The sequence below is a fragment of the Hydra viridissima genome, unplaced genomic scaffold (assembly GCF_058129835.1).
Source record: "Hydra viridissima isolate aposymbiotic clone 2 unplaced genomic scaffold, HvirCarnegie_v1 scaffold_9, whole genome shotgun sequence".
In the NCBI taxonomy this organism is placed as follows: domain Eukaryota; kingdom Metazoa; phylum Cnidaria; class Hydrozoa; order Anthoathecata; family Hydridae; genus Hydra; species Hydra viridissima.
The window spans coordinates 17,111,790-17,139,522 of NW_028324308.1; the positions used below are offsets into that span (position 1 = coordinate 17,111,790).

Genomic DNA, 27,733 nt, shown 5'->3' on the forward strand with positions numbered 1-27,733 from the left:
CAAAAGAGCACTGACAAGGTTCAGTCGCAACACGGGGAGTTCTGTCGTAAACACACTTCTCCCTGAAGCAGTTTTGGCATTTGACCTTAAACCTCAACTGAGCTGCCACGAAGCAGTTGAGATATTTTGACTAAACTTTTTTTAGTGTGTGTTCTTTAGTGTTAAGAAGAAATGAAAATCTTGAATTGACAACAAGAGCATTTTATCAACAACACATTTATTGCAAATTAACAGAACCTTATAGAAAATTACAGCATGGATGGTTTGGCGAACATCGGAAGATGGTATTTATTGTAGTTTAGGAAAAGCAGCATTTTTTCTTCGATAGCTTTCTTACATCCGCTACCAACAAACGAATCCAAAAGGCGCTTTCGAGCTTCTTCAGTTAACTGGTATTAAGAAGATAAAGAAATCTTTTATTGGTTAAAAGGACAAACACGCACACAAGCATGCGTGTGTGCGTGTCTATGTAATTAGACACGCAGGTATATTTGTAAACATGCAAAAAAAAAAAGTTTACTTCTGAATTATCTTGAATCAGCAATTTTATTCGCTCTTCTAATGACAAATTCATTGTTGACTAAGAAAGAAAACACATCATTTAGCAAAAATGCAACAACCACCATTAATTACACCGTCAACAACGGGCCTAAAACTTCGCTTCAGAAAAAAGGAAGCTTACTTCTGACATTTTGAATTGGTCTCGCACTTCGCAGCGAAAATCTTTGAACCGATCATGATATATTGCCAAACACCACGGCTGTCTGAAATAACTGTAATGAAAGATTTTATGATGCACAGGTGTCTTTTATTTGTATAAACCGGAGAATACAAACAGTAATATAACAGAACATATTGTCATGAGACATATTTGAAATATTTTCATTTCTTTTAAAATATTTCCGAATAAAAAGCAGTCTGCAACTTACCAATACAAATCAGTGATAAGACCCTTTTCAAACCTATCTGTTAAACTACCCAGGTAGCTTGTATGAATGCCAAATAGACATTTTAAGTTACTCGTATCTATCCGCTAAAGAATCAGAAAAGTACTAAGCACTTCTCATGCCAAAAGGATTTTTTAAAATTTTATTTCACTGGATAAATTAACAAATGATTACCTGAGTAGAGAGACATACAATTTCATCAACTGTATTGTATTGATTGATATGTAATCTGAAATAACTTTGCTTATCGTCTGTCAAATTTCGACCCGTTGTAATATCTCGCTGCTTCAACAAAAAACAAATCAATCGCTTTTACATGATGGCAAAATAAACCCTCCCCCCTCACCGACAGCATAAAAAAAAAAAAATCAACACCGAACCAAACGGAACGAACTAGTAGCGGCTGTCAACAAATGTTAATGTATTTTACCGCTACTTACAGATACTTACTCCTCATAGATTTTTTAGACAAAGTTGTCATCGAATACTAAACAAACTGATCCTAGACTTAAAACATGTTCCAAGAAAATCAGACCACTTGAGGTTGTTTCAAAATTTTAAAAATAACACTCACGCTTGAAGTGTTTGGGTCAAAGCTTACATCACATTGTTTCCACACACGAAAATATGAAAAACCGCCTAAAACAAAAAAAAAAAAAAGGCTGGAATTGAGTATGGACATTTAAAAGAAATAAGCGAAATGTAAATATAACTTAAATAAGAACACATTAATTTTCAGACCATTTTGGAGTGGTCCTAACCCAGGGTAAAATAAAATTTAAATCCAGCACTGTTCGACGTATTAGATATTTGTCAGATCACATAATCAACCAGCAAGGTTTTTACATTATAACGGAGGATTTAGAATTTGGATTAAACATTTTGACAAATAGTTCCCAGTTTAAAAATGATAGAACCTTTAGATTTAACAAAGAGGCAAATCAAATTTTTGATGGGGTGGGTTTGCGAAAAAGCTCATAAAAAGTTGCGCACAAGAAAAAAAGGAAAAAAAAAAACAGTTCTTAGTAATCATTTTATATATCTCACAGGTATTATATTGGTTTTTCTATCAGATATCAATATCTGATAGAAAAACCAACATATTTGCTTTTATATTATTTGTTTACTCTCTTATTTACTGACATTTAAGCAGCAAAACATTCGTAAAGGTATCAGAGAGAGGGTTGGGGATTTAACATAAAAATAATCGTTCAACTTTAAAGAATTCGAACTTTTTTTAACACAAATACTCCCCAAACTATGTTGACAAACGCAGCTTGTTTTTATTTACTGACGTACCCGAATAACAAATAGTGGTGGATAAAATTGTTTGTTAGCGCAAACACGTAGACGTTGCAAAATACAAAACTGCGTCATCACGAGTGAAAGCAGATTTGCAAAAAAACAAAAACAAAAAACCCATATTCATCAGAGATATGCGAAATTTGATGGAAACCTTTGATAAAACTTATCAACAGCTTAAAGCTTAAAAATAAACTAAATCGGGTGAAACGTCATCTGAAAAACTACCTCTGGATTTAATTTCAAGGGTCACATCAACAAGAGATTGAAAAGCAATGGGAAGGAAAATGAAAATAAAAGATTCAGACTTAACTATACTTACGTTTAAAGAAGTGACTGAAAATGAGGAAGAACTTACGTGGAATGACGCGATGGAGAAAGCTGCACAGAATATCGCTGAGCATTATGAAAAAGGCGAAAGAAAGAAAAAAATCAAACTCTCAATTTTTAGAAGGCTAAAAATAAAAGATTACTCAGAAAAAATCGAAGCAAAAAATATTAAAGAAGAATTGGAAGAAATTAAGAGCACTTCGTTAGTTTGCAGACATTCTGATAGAAAATACTCGGATGAAAACGATCGTAAAATACGAAAAAACGGTGTGGCCGAACGCAATAAGACCGATAGAAAGTTTGTTTATAAAACCATTTTGTATTATACAAGGCATTCGAGTTTCAGAGATATGTTCTCATAATATAATTGCGCAATGATATATACAATGCTAATAGTATGTTAAAAAATAAAAGCGAAAGAAAAAGAAAATAAAAGTCGGCCTACAGCAAAACAACAGTGTAGCAGAATTAAGTAAATAAATGCATTAAGCTCGCAGCTCGAGCTACGTGTCTTCACGACACTTTAGAGATTGCCGATATAAGGTAGACTCATTTTTGTAAAAGATTTCGCAGTTTTTCTCTACTAAAAAAGAAAGAGGATATTTTCTGACCATCAACATTTTTCTGTTGTTTTATTTTACTTTGCTGAACCGAAAAGAAACAAAAATAATATGCGGAGTAATAATGATTGGGTTGTAGTTTTTTGTAATTCATTCGCCTGCTAAAGTGTTAGGATAAACAGTAATTGAATTTTGCAGCAATTAAACTCTTCCTCACGATTCAGTGTTTTAAAGAAAAACATTTGCAGCTTACGCGTCCTAAATCTAGATACTACATTACACAAAAACGCAAAGGAATTAAATTAGCCATTGAACTTCTCGTCCACCCATTTTACCCCCCCCCAACCCCCACCCTACTTATATGCTCACAAAATGTAAATAATTTCTTAACTAACTTTCTTTTATTAAGCCCCTCCTAATAACCATGTTAGAAGTTCAGTTTAGGCTAAATAATATCAGTTTAAGCTGTTTCTTTGATGGTATCGTTTGTTTAAACACGAAAATCAAAACGCGGGAAAAAACGCGGAATTCAAACCTGGTAGTTTGCAGAATACACTCTTCGGTTTCTTGAACTTAGTTGCGAGTCCACCATTATGCGCTTCAATAGAATCGTTGATAGGGTACAGTGTTTCGACAAAATATTGCGAGAGTTTTTTCCCGACTTCTTTAGAGTTGAAATTTTGGTGAGCCAAACTCTCACTATAGAAACGTCGTCCGTACTTTGTTAACGGACCAGCCGCATGAATGCTCAGATCATTTGTTTTAAACTTTAAGTCAATTACCAGTTTACCATCAAACACTAAATAGCTATCATTGATGGCTAAAAATTTTATTTGACCAAGATTCAGTTCAAAAATTCACATGTACACATAGATGCACAATTAAGTACTCAGATACCTAAAGACATACACGCTTATGTACACACAAACAAGGGCCTAAGTATTCATACAAGCAAACGAATGTAGTATAATAAAAAAAAACAAAACAAAAAACGAAAGAACACAGAGTTTCCTGCTTACCTTTAAAAATGTCATAATCGACAGTTTTTTTATCGAGGATGAGCAGCATCTGATAAATTTGAGTATTTAAGATAATTTAGAAGATAAACAAAAATAACCACTGCTAATTTTTTATCGAGAAGAGAAATTTATAAGTTCTTTGAATAGAAAAACCTCACTTTGCAGCTTAGCTTTACTTGACTGGACTCAGAGGAAAAAAGTGCTGATTCAATGTCTGCAGAGTGACCACAAGAGAACCAATTTGACAAAGTATATCCATGATAAGTCTGTACTCCTTTTAACATCAACATTAATGAAATGTTAATAATATCAAGAATAGAAATCGTAATGAAAAAAAAATAATGGTAACAAAAATAATAGAACAGTATTTCGTATATTACACCTTTCTCAAATCTCAATTCGCACTCTTTGCAACTTTTGATTTACATAAAAATGTTTGAAACAACGAAGATTTGACCAAAAAAACTACAAGCACACTACTTGGTAAATGCATGCTAGGCTCTCCATTATGTATCTGCTTCAGAAGTTGTGTTTCAAAGTGTGTCGAAACACATCTTCTGAAGCAGATACATCTTTTGAAAAACAAAGCATTTTCATGGAAATCATATAGAAATGAAAAATTGATGCCTTTAGTGCTCATAAAACATTTATTTGCTGGTTTTCTTCTGTTACACGAAAACCTCTCTTTTTTTGGTAATAATCTCTTTCTTAATGTTTGAACACGTGGTAATGATTGCCCTATTGTTTTGTTGCATTTTTTAAGAGAGTTGTACCACTTTTTCTTGTCGCACCTCTCTTTGAGAACATTCCTGTCGGTTGACAATCGCTGTTATAAAATTAACTTTTACCAAAGAAATTTTCTTCTGAACTTTTCGTTCTTTAACCATTTCTTACCAATTTAAACGTTATTTTTCTTTAAATCATAAGATTACAAAAGAGGATTGAGGAATGGTTTACATACAGATAAGATTACAAAAGAGGATTGAGGAATGGTTTATATATAGATAAGATTACAAAAGAGGATTGAGGAATGGTTTATATATAGATAAGATTACAAAAGAGGATTGAGGAACGGTTTATATATAGATAAGAAAAGCATTTTTAATTTTCTTTTTAAAGTTGAAGGAATCTTACAACCAATTTAACAAGAAATTTGAAAACCTAGTTGACAAAGTTTACCCATGGTGCATTATAATAAGTACATACCATGTTTTTCTATTGCTTTAACTATCACTTGGGCAACATGTATGTCACATAACGCATTTAAAGGATAGGTTTCAATGAATGGAGTGACATGTTTTATGTTGGCTCCACTCCACCCATATGAAATTAGCCCATGAATACAAACATATGCTTCCAATGAAGAGCCATAAACAACAATAGTTTCTGTAAATAAATAGAACCGAAAACTGGGAATTAGATATTTTTGTAGCAATTTCCTTTCGTAAATATACCAAATTTTCTTTCTCAAATATGCCAAAACTCATGTGCCAAATTTCAAAAAATATAGGTGAAAACACAATACCATTCTTAGGAATTTCTTCGAGCCATTTAAAAATTCTGCGTACATCTTTGCATGAGTTCAATGAATACACCCCATTCGGTATTTGACCATCATGGGACTAGAGCAAGATTAAAAACCAAGTTATTGTCAGCCTCATTTTAATTAAATTAGAAAAAGCAGGGATTTGGTCATAAATTCAAACCTGTAATTGAGAGCTCTGAATTGCATATTTATTGCAGTTTAATGCAACTGGTTCATTAGTATGTAAACCTTTTGGCACAGTACAATGGAATGATTCTCCAGTACATAAAATGAGTTGATCATAAGGAACAAGTTCTTTGTTAACATAAACTTGTTTTTTTTCTCTGTAGATAAAAAAAATCAAAAATCAAAAATCAAAAAAAAAAAAAAAAAAAAAAAAAAAAAAAAAAAATCAACTTTAAATATGCTAATACCTTTTGAAATTACAGGTGTAAAAAACTAATCATTTTTTGTAAAATATTACAAACCAATTTAGATATTTAAAGAATACTAGGATAATGCTAAACTTATGACAAAAATAGTAATTCAACCTGTCAATTTTGGTCAATTTTCCATGCACAAAATTTACCCAAGTTCTCAATGATAGCAATGCAAGTTTTTTGTTGTTGAAATCTTGACTACAAAATTAAACATACAAAATAAAACTACAAATAATTTGCAGAATGTTTTTTGCCAGTTTATAATGCATTCAGAGTTTGCTGAATTTTTCTGAAGAAAAGAAAAAAAGTTACTTTATTTAATAATTTAAACCTGATTTTTGATTGTATTCTTACAAATTGATTTAATCTCAAACATAAAAACAAATTGTACTTAAATATTACGAATAATTTCAGACCTTTGAAGAAGGAAATTATCCAAGATTGTTTCATCAATATCATTGGTATTAAAGATGTCATCATCTGATACCAACGTTAAATTATTAAACAACAAATGAGGGCTAAAATAATTTAGTTTGAAACAAGTTTAAAAAAATCAAAACACTAGTAAAACTAATAGAAACCAAAGTTTTTTTTTACTTATTCTTAAATAAATTTAATTCAAAACCTACCATTTTTACTTGAAATTACAACACAAATTCTAAAGCTACAGGTATATCATACAAAAAAAGAGGAAAAAAAAAAAAAAAAATCCAGATTACAAAGGGTTAATTCTATTTATGCATTAAAAATATAAATCTTTATGGATCACACAGTCATGTGTTATGTAAACTCTTTACCATTTAGAAAACTAGAAAAATGCGGAATATGAAAATTTTTGGTAATTAGTCTTGTACTTTACAAATAAAAGTAAAATTTTCCATGGAACCTTTTACTTGCAAACAAATTAATATAACAAAAAAAACAAACAACTAAAAAACATTATACTACATGTAAGAAATTTCCAGATAGTTATCAGTAACCATTCATCAGAAAAATATGATTTTTAAACTTGTCTAAAATTTACCAAAAAAAACCTACAATTATTTTTAGCGAATATCTTTGAAAAATTGAAAAAAAGTTGTTACCAATAAACTAAAGATTGTAAGAAAGATAAGCCAACATCAGAACTTCCAACAACAACAACACGAATGTTAACAACAGCCTTTAAATAAGTAAAATGTCTAACTTAATGCCAATAATGTAAAAATTGAACATTTCTATGTATTGTTGAATAACTAACGAGAAAAACAGAAACCTTATGCTCAAATGTCATCTTCCTGTTGAAGTGATACAACGCAAATGGTTCCTATAAGCACAGAAAATTAATACCTGACGTATTACTGGAAAGCGATTGCTTATGAAACATTAATATACTTCTTACTTTTTCTTCAAGAATTTCAGGCATTGGAGCATTTTCCTCTAATTCTTTTACTGGATAGATAACTTGCCTCCTAGCCCTTTACAGATTAAAAAAAAAAAAAATAGTAGAACAAAATAGTAGAACAAAATTAAAAAATCTTAATAAAATCTTTACGTCCAGAAAAATACCAAAAAGAAAATTTTCTGAAAATTTGAGTAAATCTCTAATAAACTTATTTTCAGTACCAAAAGTTGAAGATCACTTGAGAATTACATTTAAGATCACTTGAGAATTATTTATGTAATTATATAATTATTTAAAAAATAGTTTACAATTTTTTAGCAAAAGTAAAGCTTCCTGTACAAAGCATAAAAATCAATGATTACAAAATCTGCAAAAACTATAGCTTTGTTTAAAAAGAAAAAAGTATAAAACATACAAGGGTGTATAAAACCATCAACATAACTACTGGGTATTATCTCTACTTGATAATCTTTTATTGACTCTAAAACTAGCTTCATTACTTTATACTTAAATACCACATCTTTTGTTTAATTATTGAGAAATGAATTGCAAAAAAAAATGCACAATTTATTTTAAAGTAAAATAACATGAAAGTCTTGTGCTCATCATGCTATCAGTGATGCATTCTAATTTGGAAGTCTGCATCCTCCTCAGAAGGCCAAAAGCAACAGCAAAAAATAAACAATACTCAGAGTTATCATGTATTTTCATATTGCAGTTAAAAGACATCTATGATAAAAAATTATCTTTGTTTAATGGAATAGTTATTAGAAAACCATTAACAAAGTGATAAAAGAAGATGATCCCAGAGTGCGGGGTACCTTTAGTAAAACTTGGTAGCGCTCTATCATAGTAAGAGGTTATTTCACTGGCTCCAGGGTAGAAGATTTATCAAAAACTGAAGGCATTATGAAAGAGAGGAGTATCAAAGAGTTCTTGAACAAAATGCTAATCATTCCAGTGTGCGCTTAAATGGTGTTGTATTTGTTTATCAGCATGAAAATAACTCTAAGCTCAAAAGCTGTTATGTCAAATTATCAAATCAAGCTAATTAATGAATAGTTTGGATTGAGACTACATTTTTACAAATATTTACAGATAAAAAAAAATTACAAAATGTGATAAATACCTAATAGGAACAAATTTATCAATACATGTTGGTAGACTGCACCCTTTCTTCATCTAAATAATTAAAAAAATTAGTAGAACCACAATTATAATTTTTATGATAATTACAGCATATTTATAGATCGTGAAGAACTTATAATTAAGTATAGAAAAGTTTGAGAAAAACTCAGTTTTTTCGATTCATTTAATTTCCACTGGTTGTCACTTATCAATAAAATTGAGCCTTTAAATTCTACAAAATCATAATTAGAAAAAATTAATAATAGAAACAGGTTATTAAAAATGTCTGAGTGCAAAAATCATGGATGTCTGGTTTAATTATTAAAAAAGGTAAGTATAGGATAGGAATGATTGATAGGAGTATTATATTTAAGAGTTATACAGACCACATCTTTTTGATATTTACATACACAATATAATTTTGAAACACAATAGGGAAATTTTTGATGCTCTTCAAATTCTTGATTTAACTAAATAATTTCAAATTTTGTTTCTCACTAAAATGTCAATTTTTATTTTTGTAACTTCAAACTTTTACGATAACTTTCTAAAAAACATTTTTCAATTCTACTAAAGAAGTTGAACTTTAATAAGATAAATATTATTGCATTTTAAGTTTAGTTTTTATAATAAACATTTCCTTTAAATTTTCCAAGTGTTGTTATTAGAATATTGGTAAACTTTTAATCTTAACTATTACTATATGTTTTTCAAACAATGCTTACTTTGTACAACTTCATTTGACACAGTTTTTATTTGTATAAAGAATTTTTCATTTATATAGTAACTTTTTTTTTGCATTAGAAGAAAGTAGAGAAAACTAAGAAAAAAAAAAAAAAAAAAAAACATTTTTTTTTTAAATAACAGTTTTTTAAAGACTATTTAACGTACTAAAACAGTTATACTGATTGCTATAAACTCTCAAACAGTGGCAAAAAACATATAGCTCTATCCCAAAAACTTTCAATGGTTTCAACTGTTTCAATTCATATTTGAAATGATTTTGGTTAGAAAAATTTATTAAGTCATCTTGTTATAATTGGATGAATCAGTTCTGAATAAATTTTTCTAAAATCCAAGGATATTACCAAGATAAACAACAGCAATATAAAATTATCAAGCATAACAAAATGAAAACTCACTTCTCTTTTTTGGTAAAGAGTGTAGTAAAGAGAAGACTTTTTCGATAATGTAAAGGCTTCCTAAAAAAAATAATTAGTCATAGAAGTATGTATTATTACATGATATTGTAATTACAAATGATTAAAAAAGTACTTATATTTTTAAATACAAACAAATTATGAATAATGTAATATCATATAAATAACATCCTGCTGTGTCAAGATTTTAAATTGTTTAAAGTTTCAAAAAAGTGAACTGAATTATTTTTATTTTAAATTATTTTTTATTAAATCATTTTAAACTTGTTCTTAACAAAATCTCAAGCAGAATACGTCAAGTAATTTTAAGTTATTTGCTTAAAAAGATTTAAAAAGATTTAAAAGTTGCAGTTTGTGTTTTGCGGCTAAAAAATTTTTTAATATTGCAGTGCATTGGAACGTAGCAGGCAACAGACAGATAAAAATTTGAGACATTTAAATTTCAGTTCTCTAAAAGTTGAACAAAACTTTTGCAATGTAAAGTTTGTAAAACCATTTCGTAAAACCAGTTTGCAAAATTACCTAAACTTCCAAGTCCAATATGTAAAAAACTTTTTTAATTTTTCATCATAAAATTTTATTAACAAAATTTTTTAATGCAACATTTGCTTCAATAAAATTTATTTAGTCAAATTGGAAAATAAATAAAGTATGTATTTTTTCATTTCTGTAGAAAACGTTCCAGAAGGCTGACCTTATAAACCAGTTATTAATGTTTTTTAGTAAAATACTATTAGAAACAATATTTTAGTAAAAAGCTTTTAAACTAAGACCTATATTTAAACAGCATTTCATAACAGTAATAAGATACTTTATGTTTTCTACACTTTTATCAAAGCTTCTACTTGTGACAACATTACATTTTTGAACAGAAAAAGGTTTTTCCAATAATATTAGTTTTCTTTTCAAAAGGAGATGAAAAAACTAAGATTTATTGCATATTGTCTCCAATTATTTAACCATCAATGCAGCTCCAGTAATCAATTTATGATAAGAAAAACTAAAAGCCAAATTCTAAATTAAAAAGAAAAAATCTAATGGCATCAAGTATTATCCTTACAGACTGTTAAATATGTCTAATGCACTGAGAAAAGGAATTCACTTATCTACCAGCCATGATGAACCATAAAATTTCCATTAACTTTTTATACAAAAAACACACAATTCACCTTATTTTATTAATTTTAAAATAAACAGAACTTTACTCAAAAACATTTTTTTATAACTTTTTACCTTTAAAAAGTATGTTGAATAATGTTTAAATATAGGATTTAACACAAAATGGCAAAAACGCGCATGTTCTTCTGCTTCATAATAACTAAAGTAGATAAAATCCTCTATGTTGTAGTGTGTGCGAATATATTCTATCTCCTAAAAAAAAAAAAAAAAAAGATAAACACTTCATTTTTTGTATACTGTGTTAGCTTTAGAACTATGCAATTATATAAAAACTCCGGTAAATTTAGTTTTCATTTTAAGATCCAATGTAAAATCCTCTTAATATTTCAAAACAGCCTCCTCCAAACTTGTGAACTTTTTCTTCTAACTTAGCAGAGACAAGCTGGTTATGATTACATCTACACAAGTTGATGACATTGAACAAAATGAAGAAGTTTTAATTCATTCAGCTATGGTTAACTATTTTGGCTTATTACAAATTTATTATTACATAGATATCGAAAATGAAGCATTACACATTTTGAATAAAAATTTAAAACAAAAATTTGCTTACCCTTTCCTGTTTAAATATACAAAGACCAACAATTTGTCCAAACACCTCTGCAACATACGCAAATAATCTAGTGCCATCCTGATGAGAAAAAAAAAACTTAAAACAAATGATATGCATTTAACACTAATAAATTCATTTAAAAAAGATATAAATTGTGAAGATTTTTGCTTTCTTAGGTTTGCCACATAAAAAGTTAAAAACTAACTATTGCTTTTGTCTAAAAGCTACTTTTTTTTTTGTTAAAAAGATTGTTTTTAATATTTTCACCAACTCAAAAACTAATATAGCTAAAACAAGGTAATATTTATAAAGAATTGGTAACTAACAGGAGATATAAAATAATAATAAGATTTAAAAAAAAAGGAGTTAGCCTTTAAACCATACTTCATCTCGCCTGTATTCAGTATAACGATTCACATCCCTTTATAAAACAAAATGAAAGATTTCATTAGAGAGCAAAGACAAGAACACAAAATTTATAATAAGTATAAAGATAATAAATAATAGTAAGACCCAAGATTTTTAAAGTACTTCTATTTTAAATCAATGATTTTTAAAATCAATTGATCATTATATCAATTATATCAGATCTGTTTGTTTTAGTAATTTGCTTTTATACTCTAAAATGTATTTGCTTCCTTGAATGAAAGTAACCAAGTCTGTTACATCTTCTAAATCTGTCTTTTTGAATGGGCGAACATCAAAAGATCTAAAAATATTAACAACTTAAAAAAATATTTTTAAACAAAAGAGATGAAAAGTAAGGTTTATTATCAAAATGAAAAAAAGATAAAACCTGATCAATCCATTTCTGTTGAAGACATAAAGCTCTTGAGAAAAAATGCTATTAGATTTTGGAGGAATACGCTAAAAACCAAAAATAGATATACACACAAATACACAAAACACTGTGGAACAGAGATCATTTTAGGTTTGATGGAGTGTCACCTGGGATTTTTTCACTGATAAGTTATTTTTATCATTATAGTAACAAGATTTAATCATAGTTAAAATTAGTTTCACTTGCTAAGACAATTAAATTGTCAAATCAATTTTCAAATAAAATGTAAAAATGAATAAGTGGAGTTAAATTAAGTTCCGAATTTTATGTAGGAGATCTCTTTTATTTGCCGGGCAATCATTTAAACTAAAATTTAAATTTAGTTAAAAATGTTAATGTTGTGTATTTAGTATACTCAACTACAAATTAGACTTTTTCAATAAGCTTAAACATCAAACAGCGCTTCTCCATTAATAAAACCTGTCTGGATGTTCTCTTAGCGTAATCTCATTTCATTAACACCACCAAGCAAATTCATTAAATAAAAATACCAAGTATATTATGTCCGGAAACAGTTTCTTACATGATTCGGTTTGTGCAGTGTGTTGGGTTAAAAAAAGTGCCAGATCTAAGTCACTATCTGAAGTCACCACCCGAATACAAGATATTATCAAGCTCTACATATATGATGGTTATGATAAAAATTTTATGAGTTTTCCTAATGTCATGTGGTAGTTGTAAACGAAATTTATACCTTCTCAAGAGTGGCCATACTTCTAGGGGATCATGGGGACTTCAAGTTACTAAGGTATTTTGTATACTAATAGCAATTAAATGTATACTTTTTCAATGTTATGTAAAAGAGTTAATTTTTTTTGTGTGGATGCACTATATGGGTAGTCTTTTATTCCTGGTCATGTAATTGTTAGCAATAAATACAACAATTGATTATTTATAATATATATTTAGATATATAAGATAACTAAAACAAATTATTAAAAACAAATCTTTTTGCATAATTTATTGTAAAGTTGTAGTAGGATTTTGTTAATTTATAGTCTTAAATGCTTTAGATTGATTGGGCCAACAAAAGAAGATCTTCTGATCCATATTTGGGTGTCACTGTTCCAACATTTAGTGAACCGAAAGTAGCTGAAAATGTATGCAGTACTTGTTTTCTTGTTACTGGACAAGGCATCTCTCATCAGTGTACACAAGCTGCTGCTGTAGACAACTTAATTGGGCACTGTTTAAAATTAGGAGAATATGCTGAACAAATAGCCAGCACTATCATTAAAAAAAAAAGGAGAGTGAAGGTATAGAAAAAGGGACATTTTTTAAACTAAAAACACAAGGAACGCCTATCTCTATTAGAGTTGAAGCTCCCAATTTAAAGAGTAACAGAAGCAGTAAACAACTTTCTCTTCAAACAATCATGGAACTGCAAGTCTCACTTGAACTTTCTGATAATGCTACTAAAAAACTTTGTTCTACAATTAGAACTGGATTAAGTAGAAGAGACTTTGTGGAAGAAAATATAGTTCAAATATTAGATAATCTTAAAGAACAACTAGATGAATTTTATAGTGTAGAGCAAGTTGAATTTATTTCTAACCAGAATGAAGCTATCATAAGAGATTTAGTATATATTAAAAATCCTTCTGATTTAATCCTGCATATTATTAAAGAAAGAGGTATAAATCCATGTGTAGGTTTTGTACGAGTTTCTTTAGATGGTGGAGGAGGCTTCCTTAAAGTTGTTGTGAATGTTTTTGAAGAACAAGAATCTGAAAATAAATTTATGAATAGTGGCTTTCAAAAAGTTCTTATTATAGCAATTGTTGAAGATATTCCTGACAAATATGAAAATCTTAGATTAGTACTTGAGAAACTCAGTATTGAGGATGTAAACTATTATATTGCTTTTGATCTTAAATGTGCTAATGTGTTATTTGGTCTTTCATCACACGCAGGTAAAAAAACTTGCTTGTGGTGTAGTGGTGAATGTATGCTTGATAAAGGAACTCTTAGAACTATTGACAATATTGATTCCTGCTATGAAGCATATATTAAAAATGGATCTATCAGATCATCCATGAAGGAATTTGATAACATTGTGAACAAACGCCTAATATATCTTAACACTGATAAAAATACTGTGCTAGAAAATTTAGTTGCTCCACCTGAGCTACATCTTCTCATTGGAGCAGTAGATAAAATAGCAGGATTTTTTTTAACTGAATGGGATGGTTTTGATTTGTGGTTGAAAAAACACTATATGATTAAAAGGGGATATCATGGAGTTGGATGGGATGGTAATAGTGCAAATAAAATTTTAAAATTGATTGATGAGCTTCAACTTGAAGTGCAACTTAACGTACCATATCTACTTCCTGTAATCCAAAGCTTAAGAACTTTTAAATCTGTAAAAGAAGCTTGTTTTGGAAGAAATCTCGATTCTGACTCAAAACACAAAATATCATTGTTTAAAGATGCTTTTCTATGCCTACAAGAGACAGCTTTTTCTCTAGGAAAGACACTAACAGTGTCATGGAAAATCCATATTATATGCTACCATGTTTTTCCTTTTGTAAAGCATACAGAATGCGGCTTGTCAAAGTATGCAGAACAGTGTGGTGAGGCAATTCATGCAAAGTTTAGACCTACATGGCAAAGATATAAATGTAATATAGATCATAAAGATTATGGAGATAGATTGAAAACTGCTGTTGTTGATTTTGGAATTAAAAGATTATAATATTGTATAGTTATAGGAATTATATTTTGTAAAAAGTTTCATTTTCATTTTATTATAAAGTAAAGCTGTCTTAGAAAAAGTTGTGGGGTTGGAGCAAAGAGAAAAATATAACCCACAATTTAAGACACCCCTGCCCAAATACACAATTCAGGCAATTCAGGTTGAAAAAACCATCCAGTTCTGCAAGATTGCACTAAAACTGACATATTTTCCAGAGAAGATTTTGAGTAGATTCAGATATTGAACACACAGCTGCCCAATTATTTGACTTTGTCTCAAATGAAAGAATTGAAGACAAAGTTTTTTTCTGCTTTTGCAGTCTTTTTTTTAAGAACTACATTGCCCTCAACTGCACCATTCTAGGATACAAAAGCATGCTGGGAAATATATTGAGAACCATGACTCTGGTTTAAAGAGAGTTTTAAATGCAATCAAGAACACGCTGATGTCAATGGAGAGGCACTGCTGCCACTGGAGTCAAATACTGAGGACTGATGCTGACTCAAATGCTGAGCACTGCTGAGCACTGATGTCAAATGGAGAGGCACGTCTTGATGTAGACTGAGAAAATATTCCAAGAACATTATTCTCCAAACCAGTTACTGATCAGTTTTAACATTCAAAAAAGTCAAATGTGTTTAAAGACCCACACTTTAAATAAGAAACTCTACCAGGGCTTGCTCCATTGATTGGAGAGAACTCTTGTTCAGCTTCATTACTGAACCTGACTAAAATGGAGTACACACTTTAGTGAAACATTCTGGCTACTCTATGTTGCTTTTTTGCATGATTCAAAAAGTTTTCCAACTTTGTCAATAAACTGGAAGTTATTAACAACAGCTCTGAAAGAGCTGTAATACTTGTTCCATAGTTTATGAACAATTTCCACAATGAGGAGGATTGACAGGAACTAATGCTCTCTGTGCAGCAATAAAGTAGCAGTTGCAGTAAGCATATGCAGCAATAGTAAAACAGAAAAAAAAAATAACATGATGTAAATCTCATCATAAATTCAATATTTCTATTAACAATAATTTTTTTTTTCTCTAGAAAGTAAAGTGTTAAACTTCAGAAACCTTAATAATGTTGGAATTTCAATTTCATACACTTATAAATATTGTCAATGATGTCTTAATTGCGCCCTTAACTATAATTTATGCCACCATCATTCTCTTCTAAACAAACTTTAATATTTATGTTAAGGTTATAAATATTAATAAGCATAAACATTTAGGTATTCCTTTGTATTAGATCTGTATTAGATTTCAAATGGTTAAGCTATGGTATAGTTTTGCCAGAGTAAAGTTCGGTAATAACTATAATTTTGTTATTTTTGTTAAAGTTGATATTTTTAAATAAAAAATGGCAAGAAAATGTGAATTATCAGTAGAAACCCGATCAGAAATATTTAGATTGTGGCGAGAAAAATATTCCATGGGACAAATTGCAAAAAAAACTTAAAATTTCTACTTCAAAAGTATGGAATATTATAAAAAAAGAAGGAAGAAACTGGAAGTGTGGTCAATCGGAAGAATAAAGGATGTCAGCAAAAAACCTCTGCTACTGAAGACCAAAGAATTGCTACCACTAGTAAGTGAAATAAACTGTTAACTGCCCCAAAAATTACAAATATTATTAATAGTTCCAAGAAGAACCAATATCTGTGACAACAGTGAAAATGGGATTAATGGAAGCAGGGCTTGGTGGTAGAATAGCCACAAGGAGACCATCTATAAAACATTGGAAGTAGTGTCATGGTGTGGGGTTGTACTGTTGATAATATTATTAGTGATATTGTTATAACCAAAATAACTAATGAACGAATAATGACAAAAGAAGTGTATTTGGGCATTTAGAAAAATCATAACATTCCTTAAAGAAGTTGGATAGTTGGAGAACCCTTCATTTTTCAAGAAAAGAATGATCCAAAACATTCCTCAAAATATTGTGAAATCATTGAAGATAATTAGAAAATGTTAATATAATTGAAAGAATAATTTGGCCTCCCCAAGCACCCAATCCTTCTCTTATAGAACTTTTATAAGATGAACTCAACCAAAATGTTAAAAAATTAATAGCCAAGAGTGAAAAAGATGTGGGAAAAAATTAAAAGTGAGTGGCATAATATAGACTTTCAAAAATTAGGAAATTTGTTGTGCAGAGACATTTTTTATTCTTGTATCATATAGTGAAAATAATTCTCAATATAGAAACCAGGTCTAAACTTTTACATCAGTAAATTTGGAGAAAGTGTATTATACATGGTAAAAATTATATGAATACAGACAACCTGACATTACAAAAAATTTGATGCAAAGATGGCTAAAACTATTTACAATTTCAAGTGGAGGCCTTAGAACTGTTCAACAGCTGTTGTTCATTAACAGCAATGGTTAAAGGAGAGTCAACCTCAATCAAAAATAAAATACCATCATTACATTTTTCAGTAACTGATTCTAGACTGTAAAAAGTTGCACATAAAATATAATTTGATTCATATTGTAAAAATTCACGTTATATTTCAAAACTTTCAAAAATTCACCTTCTAAATATTCATTATAGGAAGAACGCATTTGAAGATGTGTTCTTTGTTGTTTCCTTATTCAGTGGAATTTGTTCAGAGTTAACTGTCCTATATACATTACTAGTTTTTATTACAAAATATTAATTTCATTAAAACAACACTCCAGCAAGAATAGCTATATTTAATTATCCATTAAAACATTGGTTAAATAGCCACTTAAGATACTAACACTTGACATTAATATATAAAAATAAGTCATTATTACCTGAAAGCATTGAAGTAAGGGAAATTCAGGCACAGTGTGAGGTACTGTAATCACTAAGTAATCTTTTTGCTAGATGATAAGAATTGAATTACATCACAAGCATATTATATAAATTATAATAATATATAAATACAGTAGCAATAAAACAAATACAGTAGCAACAAAACAAATATTTTAAAAAAATCCTTTACAATAATTCCATAGATAAAACTATATCTTTAAAAAAAACATCACATAATTAAATGGCATAAGACCTTAAATTATCCAAATTAAATATCTTTTATAATGTACATAAAATAGCTTTCTAAATTTTTTATGTGGCTCACCCAGTAGGATTGGGGGACTCTAGAAATAAACAAAAAAGAAAAACAAAAAAACATTTCCAAAACTATTTACTCAACTAATATGGTACTCATCTAATAGAACTACTTACTCAACAACTAATATGGTAATGAGTACTACCATATCAGATCCTGTCTTAAAATTAAATTCTGGGTGCCCACTTCTTACATTAGTTACTTATAATTAAAAAGTTGTAGAAAGAAATATTACTTTGAATATCTCAAAAGCAGCAGGAAGGAAATCTATTGCCCTAAACAAATAAGATTTGAAGTTAATTGAAATACAATGTTGCAAGGGTTAGTTAAGCTAATAAAGATTTGTAGAAAACTTTTATAATTCTACCTCATCTCATAATTATTGTCAATAAAGAAAATTTGAATGAAGAACACGCTTTCCATAAAAACATCTTCGATTATATATTCCACCTATGTGATAAAAATAACAAAACTCAAAATATATCTTAGAAATCTCCCTAAAAGATAAAAGAATGCTTTACAGAAAAACACACAAAGAAGGTTAATAATATTTTGTATCATTTCATAGAAGCTTTAAAATGATTTCACATACTTGACTTTGAACATCTGGTTTTCTAAATAAGAAAAACTAAGTTCAAAGTTAAATAAAAAAAAAATATGTGGGATGCTTAACATTTCTGAAAATCTCAACATCATGCTTAAAATATTTTGTTCCCCAACTTCTAAAGGAATTTTGCTCATCTTAAAAATGATAGTGTAGCAACTTTAATAACACTTACTGCTTTTGAAGATGTTCAGTAAACAACTTTGATTGGTTTTTATTAGCATTTATAGGGGAGACTAAATGCCCTCCATTAGAATTTAGGAAATGCTTTTCTCTAGTGTTACCTGAGGAATCTAAATGAAAATAAAAAAACTTACTCCAAGTGAGAATTATTTAACCACCATTTTGTTAATACTATATTCAAGTTAAATTACACTAAATTCACAAATTATATCAACAAACATTGCGTGCAAAATTTGGCACATAATGTGAATCAAAAATACAGAAGCTTTCAAAAATATAAAGTCACTTAAATTTTTTAGCAATTACTTAAATTATTTTCAGATTGTTTTAAAAATTTTTTATTTGGAATATTTTGTTTAAAAAAATAAATAAAAAAATTAAAGAAAATATAATATTGGTACCAAAATCAATCAAAAAAAGAGAATCAAGTCAAAAAATTGAAATAAAAAAAATGTTTTGAAAATATAAGGTCACACTTTCATTCAGTATTTTGCATGACCACTACATGCTTTTACACAGGCTCAAATAAGCTTTGGCATAGATTCAATGAGATGCATAACATAATTCCTTTTTAACTTTGTTCCAAAATTTTTTCCCATGCAAGTTTCAATTGACCAACCTTAGACCAATCTTATACTGACAGTGAAGTCTTTCTTTACACCACTTATATCTTTTAATCCTATCTGTCACCCTTAAAAATGAGGTTTTCTGACAGCAAGATAAAAGCCAATACCTTTTTTATAACTGTGCTAACATAACCAGCCTTATTACTAAACTCAGCAAGGTTATTTGTAGTTAATTTTAGGATCTTCTCTTACCCTTTAATATAATAAGCTTTGACCCCTAGAACATCCAGCCAACTCTTGGTGAAATTTTTATGTCATTTCAAAATTTGTAGTTTTCCAGCATTTTTTTGCATGCAGAATAGTGAAAAACCACACAACCTTGCTATTTCTTGTTGAGTTTTTGTGCTATATTTGGATTGACCAACTATTTGCCTTATTACTTCTTGTGATACTGATTTTCTACCCATTTTTCTGCTTTTGGTATGTCAAGAATTTACCAATTGAAATCTTGAAATACTGGTTAGAAAATGATTTGTTTTTCAAATTTATTTGTAGTTTATATGGGTCAAAGCAAGTACAAATTTTAAGGATTCTTGTATAATTAATTTAAGAGCTCTCAAGTTTAAATTAACTAACCTTATAATTTTGACACATTTCTAATTAAACTACTCAGAAAGGATATATAAGACAACTGAGTGTTATCTATCATTTAAGAAATTAAAAAAAGTTTTTTTAAACTACTTATCATTTAAAAATCAAGAGATAATTAAACAGCTGTTGAACAAAATTAACTGATCTTATATTTTTGAAAGCCGCTATATTAAATATTTAAACATCTATATACTTTAAGCAATTATACTCAAAAAGAAACCAAGTAACTTTAAGTAATTATACTCAAAAAGAAACCAAGTAACATTTAAATGCTTACCACATACAGAAGTGCAGGTTTCATCACAACTTTTTTAAAATCAAAAGTAAAAGTTAGAAAAGTGAGGTTGTCAAAATAAAAAAATTATTGAAACAAAATTAAGTAACAGTTATACCTGTCTGATGACTGCAGCTCAGTTTTCTTTATAACTAAAGTATGAATAAATGCATTTTATAACTAAAGTATGAATAGTAAAGAATAAATGCAAAGTATAAATAATAAAGAATAAATGCATTTTATTTGAGGTTGTAATGTTTTCTAAGTTAAAATTATCCATTATTTATGATACTCAAAACAATTTCAGCTTTTGCATTTTTATTTATCTTTTACTTTTTTAGAGAAGTATCAAAATTTACAGGTTTAGAAATTTAATAAAATATCCTATTTCATATATATATTGCTTATACTACCATTAAACTATAAGAAATAAACAATTAAAATAAAACCTAATTTAACCATTTTTAATTAGGCTTTGTAATACTTTTAATAATCAATATTTAATAATTTTAAAATTTAAATATTTAAGTCCTTAGTGTATAATTGTGCAATACTCTAGCATAGTTTATCACTAAATATTAGAGCATAACTTATCCCTAATTATTCTTGCATAACTTATCATTAAATATTCTAGCATAACTTATCACTAAATATTCCAGCATAACTTATCAATAAATACTATAAAATACTAGTATAAATTTATGAAATTATTGATTGATCACTGGAACTAAGAGATGTTTCAACGTAAGAAGCTATCATAGTTTTTACAAAAAGGAGCTATATTTTAATAGCTGATTTAAATCTGAAACTTTATGCTTACTAAAATATTTATGGAGATCTAAAAAAAAAACAACATTACAACATACTATCAAGTTAAATTTAACAACAAAAAAAAATTTTCATTTATTTTAATTCTTTTTTTTTTATTAATTAGATTTATTAGTTATATTAGAAAAACTTAATATTAACTTTTCAGTTAAAAATAGGAGGTCAACTTATACACCATATATATAGTTGACCTTCTTAACTGAAAAGAGTATTTTAATGTTGTATGATTGATGTAGATTCATTGTCTGCAGCTAAATATTTTTGTTTTCTTCCATTCTTAGGAAACTTTTTAAAAACAAAAGCGATAATCTTCTTAAGCTTAATGGCAGAAAATTTAAACATTTGTTAAAAATGTTTTTTAAACACTACTTTTGCTACTATTTGTGAAACCATTGAAATGGCTTTGCATAATTAAGAAGCTATTTTTCATAATTAAATAGTGGCTCATTTCATTTGATTTCAGTAGAATAAAATGGTTGAGTTTAATTTCAATTTTAGTAAGACTAATTTTGGAGAACGAGCTCGTGTAAAAAAGAATTTTTTTAAATATTTTAACTTACGTTCGTTTCTTTTCTGAATCTTCTTTGAAAAATTCTCATATACTTCCAAATCAAAGTTCTCTTTTAAAACACTGGTATCAATCTGGGTACTAGCACTCAAAAGCCCAACAGCAATACCATTCACCTTTTATACAGTAACTTAAAGCTATCATTTTAAGTACACAAAAAATTTACTGTAGAATTGGATTATTTGGAAAAATGCTTCTATTAAATCTGTAAGAAGTTAATTGGCATATAGAAATTTAAAATTTTATGAAAAAAAAAAATTATTTTACTGTGAACACATGAACATAGTTAAAGGCTATATTACATAAAACAATTTCAAATCATAGTTAAGGATTACAATATTACTCACATCAGCAACTAAGCATATATTATCTTCATCTTGTGCTTCTATCAGTTCCGACAAAAAGAAGTGCCCTAATATAAGGTTTAAATAAAAATCTGAACTTATTGTGAGTACATTTTATTTTCACTTAGAAAATCATTGATAAAATTAATAAATACAAAAATGATGTATATAAATAATTTTGCTGTGGTGTACATAAAAAAAAACTTACATTAGTAAGAGTTTTACAACTTTATTTACTAAACTTATAAAAAAAACATTTAAAAAGTTCATGGAGATCCTGGTTAATAAAACATTTGTACCATAGGTCTTAACAAGATCACTGTTATACTGGTCTAAAATTAACTTTAAATCATCATGATCTTCGATTCTATATAGAAAAAAACACCTAATAAGAAATACACTTTTAAAAATTCATACAACATTAGTAAAAAAGACAATTGTTATTTTGTTAGCAATAATTTATAGCATCTATTTATCAGTCTTTTTAAAGGTTACAAAACAAAATTTTTATTGATTTAAAATAGAAAACATTACTTTAAAGTATTGCATAAAAACTAAGAATAAACAAAGTTGTTAAAGTTTAAAACAAATTTTAATATGATTTTTTGAAGGATTAACTCTACCTTGCAGGTCTTATATGAAGAACAGGAAAGTGATTGTGACGCCAACACATTGTAACTTTTAAGCTAGAAACATATCCCACATTTGAATTGATAGGTGAAAATAATTGATTCAATGAATCACCTAAAATATAACACTTTTATTTTCATACTAAACAAAATAGGATATAAAAATCCATGCAAAAGTAGCATTTGCTTTAACACCTACAATTGCTTAGAGAAACTAATCTAGAATGATGTGTCCAACAAAACCAGTAGTAAGGTTGGGCAATAGTTACAAAAAAATTTCAATACAAAAAACCTGAAAAAATTTTTTTTTTAAATAAAGGAGATGGTTACTAAATTTAATTCAAAATTTAGTAATCATCTCCTTTAATTAATAAAAAATTCATCTCTAAAGAAAGTACTCTAAAGCTAGTTTTAAAAGAAAAGAAAGTATTTTAAAGCTGGTTTTATTTTGTTGCAGTTAACTTGGAGACCAAGTAAACTTTTATCTGGTATAAAAGAACCCTAATACTGCATGTGACATACTAATTTACCCTTCATAGTTTATACAATTAGGCTGGGTGATAGATATATAAAATTTTTTTGTGGTTCCTAGGACTAATCTCTATAATTAAATGCAAGAAGAAAACTGTGAATAAGTAGAAAAGAGGAACCTCCTTAAGATACAAGAACAACAGCCAGGAACATTAGACTACAGAGAAGACTGTCAGAGAAGACTACAGGAAGAGCTGTTAAAATCGTATTGGAGTCAAATCATGAGCTGGAAAAACAAATTTTTACTTCTTACTCCCTGTTCAAACAAAGAAAGACTTAAAATTGTAAAATGATTATTTGGATTCTCAAGAAAAAAACTCCAGTCATCTCTCAGATGAAAAGTATGTCACCATTGATCAAGTCCTCAACAGCATAAAATACCTTGAGGATTGAGAATACCCCTGATGACATTATAACAACCAGTTAAACAAATCACCATAGTCAGGATATGTTCTTTGGATAGGTTGCTTTGAACAGCTTCAAAATGCCCCATGTTTCTACTATCAGGTTTCAAGATAAGTACAAAAAAGTACCTAGAGAAAGTTCTAAAAGAAGTTCTAAAAAGTCCTAGAGAAAGTTCTAAAAGAAGTTCTAAAAAGTCCTAGAGAAAGTTCTAAAAGAAGTTCTAAAAAGTCCTAGAGAAAGTTCTAAAAGAAGTTCTAAAAAGTACCTAGAGAAAGTTCTAAAAGAAGTTCTAAAAAGTACCTAGAGAAAGTTCTAAAAGAAGTTCTAAAAAGTACCTAGAGAAAGTTCTAAAAGAAGTTCTAAAAAGTACCTAGAGAAAGTTCTAAAAGAAGTTCTAAAAAGTACCTAGAGAAAGTTCTAAAAGAAGTTCTAAAAAGTACCTAGAGAAAGTTCTAAAAGAAGTTCTAAAAAGTCCTAGAGAAAGTTCTAAAAGAAGTTCTAAAAAGTACCTAGAGAAAGTTCTAAAAGAAGTTCTAAAAAGTACCTAGAGAAAGTTCTAAAAGAAGTTCTAAAAAGTCCTAGAGAAAGTTCTAAAAGAAGTTCTAAAAAGTCCTAGAGAAAGTTCTAAAAGAAGTTCTAAAAAGTCCTAGAGAAAGTTCTAAAAGAAGTTCTAAAAAGTCCTAGAGAAAGTTCTAAAAGAAGTTCTAAAAAGTCCTAGAGAAAGTTCTAAAAGAAGTTCTAAAAAGTCCTAGAGAAAGTTCTAAAAGAAGTTCTAAAAAGTACCTAGAGAAAGTTCTAAAAGAAGTTCTAAAAAGTACCTAGAGAAAGTTCTAAAAGAAGTTCTAAAAAGTCCTAGAGAAAGTTCTAAAAGAAGTTCTAAAAAGTCCTAGAGAAAGTTCTAAAAGAAGTTCTAAAAAGTCCTAGAGAAAGTTCTAAAAGAAGTTCTAAAAAGTCCTAGAGAAAGTTCTAAAAGAAGTTCTAAAAAGTCCTAGAGAAAGTTCTAAAAGAAGTTCTAAAAAGTACCTAGAGAAAGTTCTAAAAGAAGTTCTAAAAAGTACCTAGAGAAAGTTCTAAAAGAAGTTCTAAAAAGTCCTAGAGAAAGTTCTAAAAGAAGTTCTAAAAAGTCCTAGAGAAAGTTCTAAAAGAAGTTCTAAAAAGTCCTAGAGAAAGTTCTAAAAGAAGTTCTAAAAAGTCCTAGAGAAAGTTCTAAAAGAAGTTCTAAAAAGTCCTAGAGAAAGTTCTAAAAGAAGTTCTAAAAAGTACCTAGAGAAAGTTCTAAAAGAAGTTCTAAAAAGTACCTAGAGAAAGTTCTAAAAGAAGTTCTAAAAAGTACCTAGAGAAAGTTCTAAAAGAAGTTCTAAAAAGTACCTAGAGAAAGTTCTAAAAGAAGTTCTAAAAAGTACCTAGAGAAAGTTCTAAAAGAAGTTCTAAAAAGTACCTAGAGAAAGTTCTAAAAGAAGTTCTAAAAAGTCCTAGAGAAAGTTCTAAAAGAAGTTCTAAAAAGTCCTAGAGAAAGTTCTAAAAGAAGTTCTAAAAAGTCCTAGAGAAAGTTCTAAAAGAAGTTCTAAAAAGTCCTAGAGAAAGTTCTAAAAGAAGTTCTAAAAAGTCCTAGAGAAAGTTCTAAAAGAAGTTCTAAAAAGTACCTAGAGAAAGTTCTAAAAGAAGTTCTAAAAAGTACCTAGAGAAAGTTCTAAAAGAAGTTCTAAAAAGTACCTAGAGAAAGTTCTAGAACCTTAGATTGTTTCCTAAATACAAATCAACTTTAGTGATGGTGAAAACTGTCTTAATAACCAACTTTGTCCAAGATTAAATGAGAGACAACACCAAATTTTGGCCTAAACATATGGCTATCTAGCACCTCTGCAAAAAGTTTAGGTCTCAACTGGAAGCTGTAATTAAGGCTCAATGAGGAGCAACTTTTAAATCTTGAACAGTATAGCACAGTATAGTAACAGTATTAGGACACGATATGCTGTATACACACATATATAATTGAAAAACTGTTACTCAGTACAATTTACTTTATAAAGAGGTTTTTCTTTTTCTTTTAACTTTTATTCTGTTACTTCTTTTTCATAATGTATTTTAGGCTCCAATTGAGTCTAAATGTTAACTTAGAATACAAAACTGTTTATTTTTTAAGCTTATGACAAAAACGATTGTTAAAACTTTTTGTAATTTATAAGCAGTAAGACACATTTGATGTTCAAAGGTTGCTAACAGATTACAAAGTTTTAAAAATTTATTTTTTTTGTCACAAGATTGAAAACAAGATGCTGTCACACTTAAGCAAGGTTACCAACAGATTAAGGATTATTATCATAAAGCTTAAAAAATTTTCATAACTGTTAAAAAAAAACTGATCAAAAGTAGCAAAAAAAAACAACAACAGCAAATGTTTACATTTGGCATGATTGAACCAATCTATATACAAAAAAAAAAAAAAAAATTAAGCTGAAACAATGTATTACTTATTAAGATCAGTAATTGATTTCTCAAAGAAAAACTCACCAAGTTCAACATTGATTGGTATAGTGAGTATAAGAAAGTGCAAGAGTGGTATGACCCGAAAAACAGTTCTGAAATAATAAAAAAACCAGTACATAGCAATAAATAATTACATTAAAACACTGAACTTCAAAGTCCATTATTTACCTTGCGATTTCTTTTTCAACTTTTTTAGAGAGTGACTCTACTGAAACGATGTAATGCAAGAACAATGTGTTGACTGGCTATAAGCATATGTAAAAAGAAATGAACCTATAATTGCCAAAAATCAGCATATTATTCTATATAATTATTTAGATAATAAGTTAAAATTACAAAAGAATTACTTAAATGGTTTTAAAATAATTGTATCTTTAAAATTATTTTAAAACCATTTAAGTAATTATTTGTGTGTTCAGTATTCTACTAAATCATTTTTGAAGTTTCTTAAAAAATCATTTTTATTCCATTTTGAAAAAGAATGACGCTTTCAATTAACCACTTACTTAAAAACACTTTTGAAACTTTGTGACAAAATCAAATACACACATTTTCTTTTTAAAATGTTTAAAATAAAAAATTTTAACTTGTAGCATGGACTACTATTTTAAAAAAATATTAAGACCTTAAGTCATAAAAGAGTTATAGATAAACTAAAAAGCAAATATCACTCAAGATTTTAGAGGACCATGAAAACAAACTTACTGTACACTCTTTAGCATCTTCATAATTTTGATTAAGCCACTGAGACCAATTAGGTGTGTCAACAGAATTGCAGGGATAATCATAGAAAGCAGCAAAACCAACAATGAAATTTTTTTGATCAACAATTGTCAAGGTAAAATTTGCTTTTTCACTAAAAATTTTTAAGCATGTGTCAAGGTAATTGCTTAAAACTAACTTTCTTTGAAGATATCTAGCTTAAGTAATAATCAACATTAAAAAAAAAAAAAAAAAAATCAATAATGCCTACATGACATGTGCAATATTTTTTCTTCCAAACAATTCTTTTGTTGTACCACTTACAAGCTTAGAAATGTCACCTGCATCTTGAGACTCAGTTCTTCGTGCTGAAATCAGGACCTCAAACATCTCAGCCTTTAAAGTTACTTGTCATCTAAGTGAACTACCAGCCATACATAATAATTATTACACTCACATAGCTAAATTGTATTGGTAATGGTAATAAATAACTCTCTTATTCCAGGTATTCAACTTTTGGTAATTGTTTTGGACTGTAATTGCGCGAAACATTATTTACAATGTGTCACTAATACATTGATATTAATACTTATAAATATTGATTCAGTGGGCTATCTATGTGATTCTTTGTATTTAATAATATTAATAAAAATAATAAAACTAATAACGTTTTAAGTGGGTTTTATTTAAACAATAGTAATGTTTTTAATAATTAATATTTATTGATGTTTTTAAATTTCTTTTTTTGTAAACCGCCTGAAATAAACTCAGTTTACATACTTGACATGG

General features: G+C 28.3%; 1 protein-coding gene and 2 pseudogenes across 4 annotated transcripts; 2 read left to right on the forward strand and 1 right to left on the reverse strand.

Moving 5' to 3' along the window:
- Positions 1-27,733, forward strand: part of LOC149884326 (uncharacterized) — a 395,582-nt pseudogene that overhangs the window by 21,117 nt on the left and 346,732 nt on the right.
- LOC145185365 (cilia- and flagella-associated protein 61-like) lies at positions 201-27,711 on the reverse strand. 3 transcript variants are annotated; one of them, XR_016455324.1, is made up of 39 exons: positions 27,216-27,711; positions 26,948-27,098; positions 26,411-26,487; positions 26,267-26,334; positions 22,814-22,934; positions 22,490-22,557; positions 22,194-22,258; positions 21,839-21,962; positions 20,569-20,602; positions 20,454-20,482; positions 18,952-19,069; positions 18,765-18,786; positions 18,540-18,622; positions 18,408-18,447; positions 17,856-17,924; positions 12,324-12,394; positions 12,147-12,236; positions 11,912-11,948; positions 11,528-11,605; positions 11,029-11,166; positions 9,778-9,837; positions 8,637-8,689; positions 7,505-7,580; positions 7,379-7,429; positions 7,209-7,285; positions 6,540-6,641; positions 6,235-6,321; positions 5,865-6,027; positions 5,684-5,780; positions 5,365-5,544; positions 4,317-4,432; positions 4,159-4,207; positions 3,675-4,036; positions 1,522-1,586; positions 1,122-1,229; positions 930-1,033; positions 683-773; positions 521-580; positions 201-389 (listed from the first exon to the last, which is right to left on the reverse strand). XR_016455324.1 is itself a non-coding variant. In XM_090096883.1 (39 exons), the coding sequence occupies exons 1-39, from the start codon at positions 27,332-27,334 to the stop codon at positions 249-251; spliced, it is 3,567 nt and encodes a 1,188-aa protein (XP_089953009.1). In that variant the 5' UTR covers positions 27,335-27,711; the 3' UTR covers positions 201-248. The 3 variants fall into 3 exon arrangements, 2 of the variants coding, with proteins under 2 accessions (XP_089953009.1, XP_089953008.1); XM_090096883.1 differs by having other exon boundaries at positions 3,675-3,959; XM_090096882.1 differs by having other exon boundaries at positions 1,122-1,232; positions 3,675-3,959.
- Positions 12,991-15,101, forward strand: LOC145183400 (uncharacterized; annotated as a pseudogene). Its single transcript, XR_016455325.1, has 2 exons — positions 12,991-13,116; positions 13,382-15,101. The product of XR_016455325.1 is annotated as an uncharacterized LOC145183400 (transcript).

Excerpts from the sequence above, each read along its gene's own strand:
- LOC145185365 (XM_090096882.1), bottom strand. The coding sequence starts at position 27,334 with ATGTTTGAGGTCCTGATTTCAGCACGAAGAACTGAGTCTCAAGATGCA. Across the intron at positions 22,259-22,489 it reads TGATCTTGTTAAGACCTATG|GGCACTTCTTTTTGTCGGAA; the intron begins GTACAAATGTTT and ends ACCTTATATTAG. Across the intron at positions 1,233-1,521 it reads TTGACCCAAACACTTCAAGC|CAGCGAGATATTACAACGGG; the intron begins GTGAGTGTTATT and ends TTTTTGTTGAAG.